The sequence below is a fragment of the Anoplopoma fimbria genome, chromosome 17 (genome assembly GCF_027596085.1).
Source record: "Anoplopoma fimbria isolate UVic2021 breed Golden Eagle Sablefish chromosome 17, Afim_UVic_2022, whole genome shotgun sequence".
Classification (NCBI taxonomy): domain Eukaryota; kingdom Metazoa; phylum Chordata; class Actinopteri; order Perciformes; family Anoplopomatidae; genus Anoplopoma; species Anoplopoma fimbria.
In genome coordinates, this window is record NC_072465.1 from 16,958,184 (window position 1) to 16,968,669 (window position 10,486).

Consider the following 10,486-nt stretch of genomic DNA (forward strand, 5'->3'; position numbering starts at 1 on the left):
TGATGTGCAAATATTCATTTTTTCTAACATACAAAATGTATTTACGGAAATAGGCCAAGGCTGTAAAAGAATGTTACTTTAAATACTGCCAAGAATTTTGCCCTCCTGCGACTTGTTGAGCAACACTTGGAAACAGCAGCAAAGATCACTTCAAAGTGAGCGCCTTAAATCTGGTGGTAATACCTGAACATTGGCATGCAGCTCAAGAAATGTCGATCCAGTGTGGAGCTGTTTCTGATTGTTTGCCAGCCAGTTTTACTGTTGGATATGCAATGAAAAAAAATTGTTACTTCAGTGTTTTCTACTTGTGGGAAGCCATCAACACTAGGCCACTTCTGTCTATTTCAGAACCGAGTTTATCAACCCAAATGTAAACTAAAATGTATAATGTCGATGTCAGAGCTGCTTTTGAAATTAAGACTGTTATTATTAAAGAAAAAAATAGATAAGAAGACAAATACATTATAAGACCAGGAGAGAGGGCTTGAGTGGTGTCTATTTATGCAGCAATGCGTGGAGGCACGCATTGCTGCGTGCTTGGCTGACATCTCGGAAGTGGATGGCGACACACCACCTGAAGCTGAACCTGGACAAAACCGAGCTACTCTTCCTCCCGGGGAAGGGTTGCCCGCACCGAGACCTGTCCATCACCATTGATGATGCCGTGGTGACGCCAACTCGGACTGTGAGGAATCTGGGTGTGACCCTGGACGACCAACTGTCGTTCTCAGCAAACATTGCATCGGTCACACGCTCCTGCAGATTCCTCCTCTACAACATCAGGAGGATTCACCCCTTCCTCACTGAGGAGATGGCGCAGGTGCTCATCCAGGCTCTGGTCATCTCCCGCCTGGACTACTGCAACTCACTACTTGCTGGAGCCCCGGCGTCGGCCATCAGACCTCTGGAGCTTGTCCAGAAAGCTGCAGCACGTCTGGTGTTCAATCGCCCCAAGTTCTCTCACACAACTTCCCTTCTCTGTTCTCTACACTGGCTCCCTGTAAGAGCTCGCATCCAGTGTAAGACTCTGGTGCTAGCCTACAGGGCAGTGAAAGGAACAGCTCCTTCCTATCTCCAGGCCTTGGTCAAGCCCTACACCCCCGCCCGACCACTTCGCTCTGCTGCCTCGGGCGATTGGTTGCCCCGTCGCTCAGAGGTCCCTGCGGCCGATCCACCCGGTCACAGCTTCTTTCTGTCCTGGCCCCTCAGTGGTGGAATGAACTTCCCACTGACGTCAGGACAGCAGAGTCGCTGCCCATCTTTAGGCGCAGGCTGAAAACTCACCTCTTCAAGAAGTACTACCCGGAGCCTTCCTCGTAGCACTTATTGCACTCGTATTAGTTGCTGCACTTACTGTATTCGTATCAGTTCGCTGCACTTATTGAATTTGTATTTGTTTACTGCACTTATCCTATTCGTAGTAGTTTGTAGCACTTACTATATTCGGATTAGTCTGTTGCAATTATTGTTTTCGTAGTAATCTGCCTCTGCACTATACTTTTGCTCTGGCTTATGCTTTGAGATGCTTGTTTAAGAAAGGAGATGCACTTATGACTTCTGGTGACTAGTAGTTCTCTTGAATACCTATGTTGAATACACTTCCTGTAAGTCGCTTTGGATAAAAGTGTCTGCTAAATGACTGTAATGTAAAATGTAAATGTAATGTATTTGGGCCTGTGGTTGTGTCCAGTTAGTGCCGACCGTCTGTTTAATGGAGCAATCATTGTTGATGGTTTCTACAAGCAGTTTTGTAGGGGGCCACAAAGTATGGCCGCACAAAGGGAAAAGGCTCCACAACTGTCATGGTAGTGCTTTTTCATTGTGTCTATATATGTTTCCCTCAATTCATAAACTTGAGCTTCTGGTGTTTTTGAGCAGTGTAATCTTTCTGCTCCCCCCTCTCTCTGTTCCTATCTTCTCCCTGGACTCACACACAGTAGAAGGCTATAGGGAGTCTTAGTTGGAATGGAGGCCTGCACTGTCCACATTGTTGTTCTTTTTGCATGAATAACCTCAGCCACAGGAGTTTCATTAATCCACTGTTTTCACATGTTGAGGCACACATGGGCCTGGGAAGCTGGCTGCTTTGCCAAAAGATAGAGAGAGAGAGCGTGAGCAAACAGACATATTTTTTTTACTATGGTTTTGCAAGTGAAGGTAGATTTTTCTATATCATTTACTGATGGGTTCAACTGAAAAATGTAAAATGCCATGCAAATACATTCCATGGGGTCTATATCTTACTTTTTACTCTGTTTCTGAACAATCAGCAACAGCAATTATGTGTGCTTTCTTAATTTAAGACAGGCAGGCTAATGCTCTATATCTTGTAATGCAGGACCAACTATATATGACATTTAAATACAGTGAAAAAATATTTGGTTTGATGCTTTGGCAAGATCAAGCAATGCATTTGGTGAGGTGGCAAATGAATAATAAACAAATGAATAATAAACAAATGAATAATAAACTCCTGTGAAAATAGTCATTGTAATAACTATGATTTATATGTTCATTTAGTCTATTGTGTCTCATCTAAAGCTTCCCTTATTGATCTTGTTTCTAGTCTAACACTAAACTGTATCTACAGTGGTGAACTGTTCCTTTAAGAGATACAGAGTTGACACATGAATAACTTCCAACTCACCGAACTCCGATCAGTGACTCAACTCCTGTTGGTCGAGTAACTGACCTAACCGATCACACGTGATAGGAGTGAGTTAGTCATCAGACTTTTAAGCACTTTAACAGGACAGTCATATTAAAACACTCCACTGGTGAATAACGTCATACAGGGGTCACTGCTAAATCCATTCAATTCTATTCAAAGAGAGTCACGTGCTGTGATGACAGTCGCGAGGAGCAGTCCTGTCACCTTGGTTTGTCTCTGGATCTCTTTATTCCTCATCGGTCCGTGTCTGTCGGGCTGTCGGGAAACAGGTCTCTGCTGCACGGGCCGGGACCCGTCATGCATCAGCAGAGGATGGAGGTCTGACCGCTCCTACGGCCCCTGCTACTGCGACCAAGCCTGCGTGTCCACTCTGGACTGCTGCCACGACTATGAGACAGCCTGCCCAGGTGGGTTCATGCTGACAAGAAACACTTCTGTTACTCAAATATTAAATGTAATCTATTACAGAACAGTGTAATGTTGATATGAGTGAGACTGACTTGTTTTTTTTAAATTATCAATAAAATATCCTTCATTATATAGCCCACACCAGGAAACATATAGGCCTGAACAATCTGACACAACTATGTTTTTCAAAATGATTTCATATTTCGTGGCTTTTAGAAATGTAAATGGTGACACTGTCGTATTAACTGGAGGTCTACAGTGTCACTTAAATGTTCTGATTGGTTGACATTAACCTGAGAAGTGACAACTGGTTTTGTTTTTTCTCCTCCATCCACATGTGCTCTGTCTCTTCTCCCTCAGCGCTGTCCTGTGTGGTGAGTGAGTGGACGGAGTGGTCGGGCTGTGCTGAGCCCTGCAGGGCCACAGTCCGCAGGCGGAGCAGGACCATCCTGCAGGAGCCACTCAATGCTGGCAAACCCTGTCCCAATCTGGAGGAGCAGGCCGGCTGCGCAGAGTACTGGTCCCAGCAAGGGAACTGTCACAACCCACTGGGTGAGAAAAATCTTCATGGATCCTTCTGCTCCTTCTGTGTGATCATCACGTTATTGTCGGAAATGCGGTGAAATAACTTAATGCTGTTATCTAGTCCACCTGGAGACTGCAGAATTTGTGACGCAGAAAGTTATTAAGAACCAATCTGGCTTGGTTTGTTAAGCAAGTTATTCAAATGTGGGATGAAGCCAGATCAGATCTGAGGTTAATAGCTGGATCAGACTGCAATGTAAAAAATAAAACCTCTTCATTGTTAACTGACCTGTAAAAGACACATTAGTGAAATCAAATAATACTGAAAACCACATATCCCTCCATACACCCACTATTGATTAACAGATCATTACACATCTGGTTCTGGTATAAAAAAAAACCCCAAAAAACATAGTCACATGTAAAACAAGGGATTTGTTTTAATTACTGCTTTGTTGTCATTCTGTAAACAGTGTTAGATTGTAGAAATTTAGAGTCAGTGAATACAAAAGTTCTGATAATCCTACATGTGCAGTCTTTTATCATTTAATTCATATTTGACATAATACTGTATGCTGCAGTGGCAATGAAGCACTCAGTAAGAAGAGCATAATTACAGATTTTGACCCATTATTTTCTATTACCTGTTATATTGACAAGGATTTATACAACTGTACAGAATAGGTTGTTATGATTAATGTTTTACTATAAAAGAGTGATAGGGATATGGATGCAGGGGGTCTAAATACATCTGTAGTAGTATAAGAAGTATCATTTATTACCATCTGATGAAGCGAATGAGCACATATGTTTCGTTCAGCTTCCCAGACTGTTTCACACCAGAGAATCTTCCTTTCGTGAACATTTTGCCAGCACGTGCTCATTTTAAATTTATTACGTACTGCAACGTATGGTCGCATGTATTGTTCTCATCGTGGATGCTCCCTCTGCAGTACCAGCACTGATTATCACGGGTGGCTATGGCAACGCCAGGAAGAAAAGAGACATCCCTGACAGCAGCGACATTATAGGGTAACAAGTTCAGAGTGTTTTTTTGCCTTTGAGATGTTCTCATGTGTTGTCAATATGTATTTACTCTGAGTCTGGTGTTTGTGTGTTTATGTAAAATAGGTATTGTGTCCAGTTTCAGTTGACCTCTCTGACGAAAGGATGCCAGCAGAGTTCAGGCCCACACACCCAGTGGATGCAGCACCTGAGGGAGGGGCACCATGTGTGTGTCGAGTGCCAGCCGCCTGCTCTCGCCGCTGGACAGACGCATTGTGCCGGAGACGGAGAGGAAAATGAAGAGGGCAGGTAAAAATGGAAAGAACGGAGAATGTGCTTTCTTAGCTTGTGAGAATGTTTCCCTCATGAAAACTTTGTCACATCACAACTTGCCTTTTTTCAACATGATTAAAACATTGAGTAATAAAGTTATGTTGATCAGCTTAACATTTTTTTTTAATTCACAAAGCCTCACAAATTTAAGTTCAGGAAATATTAATGACTGGAAGGATGAATTAAGTATTTGTTTTTAAAGGCCAGCCAAGAGTTTATTCAACCATGAAATTAGTTCTTCTCCCCTAAGTCTCCACAAACAAAACAAATTATCCTACAATGTTGAACTGCACCTTTAAGAATATACTAGTAGTAAGATAACTGTAGCCCATAAAATGCATACCTTAAAAAAAAAAATCCAAATTTTCTGCATTATTTGAAAAAACTAAAACCTCTTTGCAATTGACCATGTAGTTTTGAGAGCAGCCCATTTACAGGCATAACTTAAAGGTGCTCAGTGGACTTTTCTTGTTAACAAATAAAAGTTATGTTTACTTTCAGTGTGTCTCACCAATACACATTGTGTGTATCCCTTGCAAAAGTGATGAATGCACTTTCTTCCTCATAAAACCCTTAAAAAGCAGATTTCCCATTGTTTACACCCATGTTTAACAGGAGGGAGTCTTCTTCTTTTCTTCTTTTATTTACACATACATTCGTGGAACAGTGGAATACCATTGGCATGAATGTGTATGGCGTCCAGTGCCATGGGTGTGACAAATAAAATGGGGACCCACTCTTAGCAAACTGCTCCATGTCGCTACTAGAGGTCAAAATCTCCACAGGGAACATTTATTTCCAAAGAACATTCAACCTAACTTTAACTTTAACCAGATCTACGGAACAAACATTGTCGCACTACGTAGATAGATGGTCTTGCTATCTACACAAATCGAGTGTGTTAAACAATGTTGTACATGTTTATGACTAAATAGCTGTGTCTGTATTTTGAGAGATGCAGTTGTGGATAGATTACCTACATGTGGATCAATCGCAACAGATCTCTAAGATCTGATTGGTAACAGTGAGGACTACCACCAGATGGCACCATTGTTTATCTCTACTAATCTTGGGACCACTAACTCCTTGCTCCCTCCATGATTCCTGCAGAAGACAGTCTCTCCAGTGGCAGGCGGTGGGAAACCCTCGATGCAGAGGTGTGTGGAGGCGAGTGGGGAGGCTGGAGGCCTGTTCCTGTCCAACAGCCCACAGCTTCCTCTTCATCTAACCTCCTCCTCTACATGTTTACTCAGACTCATGTTTATAGAACAATCTGTCAGAAAATTAAATACTGGCCATAAATACAATGCATGGTTGTGCCTTCTTCTCCAGATTAGTGCAACTACATGTAAACGTTTTATTGATGTGGCTGAATTTGTGCTACTGAAAAATCCTATTTCTTAATCGGAATATTATACATTTGTTGTCCTCACTGCTCAACAAAAAACGGTGTGCATCAAAAACTGTAAATTACCAGTAAAATGAAAGTCAGAAATCCCTAATCAAAATGTAAAGTGATTTGATTTATTTCATTTGAGTCATCCAAGGGAAATGTTGCTTGTCTTAAGAAATAGAAATATCTTCCGACATTGAGACACTTTTTTTTTTTACGTGACAAGAACTGGCTCTGTGTGAATCACAACCAGTCACAACGCCAAAGTTACAACATGCACTGAACAATAGAACATTTATACAGAAACAACAGCATAGAAAGTCAACAGGTAAAAATGGGTTTTGTTTTTTTACAAAACAGACAGCCTCGGGACCTACAAACAACATAGTATAAGAGCTGGCTAAAGTCGTTCAAATATCTTTTTTTCAATTCCCTGGAAACAGTGTACTTTATAAAGACTGATGGCTTAGGCAAGGTTGGGGTCAATTTCACTGAGAGCTTAAAAGGTAGAAAAAAAATATAGTATGTGTTTTTAATTTGTTGCTTTTAATTAGTATCATGCTCTAATACTGGTTCCATTTATTGTGTCATGTGTGATGTGTGTTTTACTCCATCAAGGCATCCTGAATCGACCCCAACCCTGTAATACAGTGTTAGATTCAGAGTACGTGGAATTGGACTATACTTGCCAAAGCAGTAGTTCTCAATGGGTTTTGGAAAGTAACACATCCTTGAAAAGGTTCCTATGGGGTTCTAACAGAAAATGAAAAATACTTGAACCTCTTAACAGTTAAATTTAGCAGCTAGCGTGACAACCAAGTTCTATTATAGGTTACAAAAAAATGCATTTACAGTACAGTTGGGAGCTTTGTTATTGAAAGGTTGTAGAATCTGTGCTCTTCATCTTGGTTTGTATCAATAAATGAGAAATAAAACAAGTCACTTGATTGTGTTTTTCTTCATAAAGCATGATGGTTTAGTCCTTTGAAATACTCCACAAGGATCTCAGTAAAATTAAAAGCTCTTTTAGACTACTAGATATGCGCCTGTGGAAATACAAGGTAGTAAAGTGCTGAAAATAAATTATTATTTTGTTTTGAATTATGGTGGTACCATGTCACAGTATCACAGTCATGTATGAATCATGTTTGATGTTTATTTTGCAATACTTTGTCTAAAAGCTTAAAAGTATCGATACTAGTTTCAGGATTTCTGTGTTTGTGCTCATGGCTGCGTATTTGCGTAATATGTGCCCATAATAAATTTCAGTTATCTAAAATAATACTGTCTGTTCATGCAATATTGATTGTCATCATTATTAAAGTTAGTTCAGTGAGACATGGTCCTTGGGGTTGGAAATAACCTGTATCGTTACTGTATCAAAGTAGTTTTTTGTGAATTTTTTAAAAATCAATCATTTTACTTTTTAGTTAAGTAGCCTTGCACTATTTATCACAATTATTGTACTACATTTCAAGTCGCTTCCGTTACAGGGTACAAACAAAACGCACATGATGAAGTCCTGATAAACTGTGTGTGAATGGAACAGAATAAATCAGATATAGCAGCAGCTGCAGCAGAGAGGAAGCTGCAGGTGTGTGTGTGGCTGCAGGAGGGCGGAGCTTCAGAGAGGAGGCGCTCTTCACCCCGGAAATGATGACCTCTTAAATGGTTGCGTTGCATGGGGCCCTGGCATGGGGCAAGCACTTTAATCAAATTATGGATCACATTGGGTGTGGTTATGTTAAGCATTGTAACAGTACCTAAGCTGAGTTCAAACAAAGTTGCATCAATCTTAATTAATGACTAATTTAATGCAACATCCGGAAAGGTCGAGGAGTGCTTCGCGTTAAGACAGGTGAGTACAACAACACACTGCTGAACCCTCCAGACGCTAACGTCAACATCCACGCTGTTGCCTAGCAACGTGGTTGCGTGTGCGCGCAAAAACGGCGCAGTCTCTCCTTTGCTGTTTTTATATTGTTTAAGTTACACGTGCACAATGTCTGCTTTTGGTGATGTTTAATTTTACTTCGTGCTGTCCATAGCATGTTTTGTTTATTGTATTTTATTGTTGTTTTTCCTTTCTTAATTCTAGTAAGGCTATATCAATTAATGCTATTTATGCAATTTAAATAATTAATAATGGGTTGTAGGCACAATGCAGAGTGACACCTGTAGGTTAGGACGTAAGGGCTCTTCTTGCTGATGTTGTTCCACTTGTTTAGAAGTTGACATTTAATGCAATCTACTTTATAGTCTTAACATGTTTAAAATGTATTCATAGTACCAATAGGCTACTTTTCCTTAATTACAATTCTAGTACTCTTTCCAACTCTTTGTTTAATATTGTTTAATATAGAAAACCTAAATGATGGGACGGAAGCTTGAATGCTGCTTCATGATAGGTTGTGTGATCTGAATTTCCGTGTTGAAAATGAAATTGTATCTATATGTTTTTGACCAATGAAATGGACTCAGAAGGACATGTCTGATGGAAATGTGTTTCTTTACAACTTGATGAAACATTTTGAAGTCTCCATGGACATTAAGGTGTTACAGGGTAAAATATGTTGGCATACATTGGCCTTGACCTTTATATAAGATGAAGATAAATATGCAGTGAAAGGTTAATCGGTAAGTAACATCCAAATGGAATTTGAATCAAATGTTTCTCTTGATGAGACTTACGTCGTCTAACCAAAAGAAAAACAAATGTAATAGACTAAGTTTGCATGTTTATTATCTTTTCGTTGTATAATTGAACCTTTGCCACTTTCAACTTGTAAATTGATAAGATGTTTATTGTGGTAAGAATTAATTAATTAATTAATTAATGTATGATTATAACCGAAGGAGCAGCCAGGCACAGCACGTTTTTGAGGGAGATGAAAAAATGATGCATTCTGAATATCAACAGAAATCATCCATAAAATGTTTAAAAAACTTCAGCCAATTGCTATGCCATTGGACTTTTTCTCACTTTCTCACTTCTTTACAGACAATATCTAAGTCTAAGATATCTTTGAGAGTGACCATTTTTGCTTTTTGTGAACTTAGCTTTAATTTCTGTGCAGATTTTCAACAAAGGACAATACTAACATATTTCTCTTGAATAAAAGAAAGGAACATTTTGTTATGACGTGGGTTACGTTCCATAAAATGTGCCTCCCATCCCCCTCTTTTCAGCAGTAAATGAACCTGCACTTAATAAAAATAAAATAATCTTAATTTTTTAAATGATGAAAGTGCAATTTGTGTTACATTTGCATGTTAGTCAGAACTGCAGATAAAATATGGGGGAAACAGAAGCCCCCGACATGCAGCTCATTCTTTTCCATTAAGCGCCAGCAACACTGCTCTAATGCCCTGGCTTCACTGCTGTCTCTCACACACACACACACACACACACACACACACACACACACACACACACACACACACACACACGCACACACGGTTCCCTCTGCCTCTCACAGTCATTGCTATTCCTTTCACACCTCAGCTCCTCACATATGGGAGAGTAATATGAAATGGTTTAACTCAGTGATTAAAACAGGAAATTAAATCAGGGTTTGTGATTAGACTCTTAACAACAACACAAAAAAAATATACCGATCATCTTCTTTTGACTTTTGACCAACATTTTACTCAACACCTATATATTTATGATAGAGCAATGAACTCTTTTATTTGTAGCTTTCACCAGTATACTCGTGTTGGAAGATTTTACAGTTTGGTAAATTTCCTTTGAGAATTTGTTGAGTTGGCAGTTAGGTTTTTCTTCGCTGCATGTCTTGTTAACATTAGAGAAAGTTATAGCTAGCTTAAAGTTAGTTAAAGCTAACTTCAGACATACCTGCTCCTGAATATTTTAAATGCATTACAAAAATGTTGTAGCTTCACATTCGTAGTTGGATTTAAAGGGGGTGAGGGAGATGAAGTGGGTTCTTAACACTTTATACAACTCTGCTCATATTGGCTTGGTCTGTAAAGTAAATCTTAATATATGATTTAATTCACATTTTTAAAGTTGGGATTATGGTTAAAGTACAGCACTTTTGTCCCTCTATGTTCTGTGTATGGTAATTCATGTAATATGTTCAATTATCAGTGATATGTAAGATGTTTTCTCTTTGCTATATCGGAAT

The 10,486-nt window shown here is 39.6% G+C and overlaps 1 protein-coding gene across 1 annotated transcript; it reads left to right on the forward strand.

Moving 5' to 3' along the window:
• Positions 1-2,846: 2,846 nt before the first annotated feature.
• Positions 2,847-6,315, forward strand: si:dkey-7k24.5 (somatomedin-B and thrombospondin type-1 domain-containing protein). The gene is made up of 5 exons (XM_054617722.1): positions 2,847-3,078; positions 3,440-3,631; positions 4,558-4,636; positions 4,736-4,918; positions 6,053-6,315. The coding sequence occupies exons 1-5, from the start codon at positions 2,847-2,849 to the stop codon at positions 6,168-6,170; spliced, it is 804 nt and encodes a 267-aa protein (XP_054473697.1). The 3' UTR covers positions 6,171-6,315.
• The last annotated feature ends 4,171 nt before the right edge of the window (positions 6,316-10,486 follow it).

Excerpts from the sequence above, each read along its gene's own strand:
- si:dkey-7k24.5 (XM_054617722.1), top strand. The coding sequence starts at position 2,847 with ATGACAGTCGCGAGGAGCAGTCCTGTCACCTTGGTTTGTCTCTGGATC. Across the intron at positions 3,632-4,557 it reads GAACTGTCACAACCCACTGG|TACCAGCACTGATTATCACG; the intron begins GTGAGAAAAATC and ends CTCCCTCTGCAG. Across the intron at positions 4,919-6,052 it reads GAGGAAAATGAAGAGGGCAG|AAGACAGTCTCTCCAGTGGC; the intron begins GTAAAAATGGAA and ends TGATTCCTGCAG.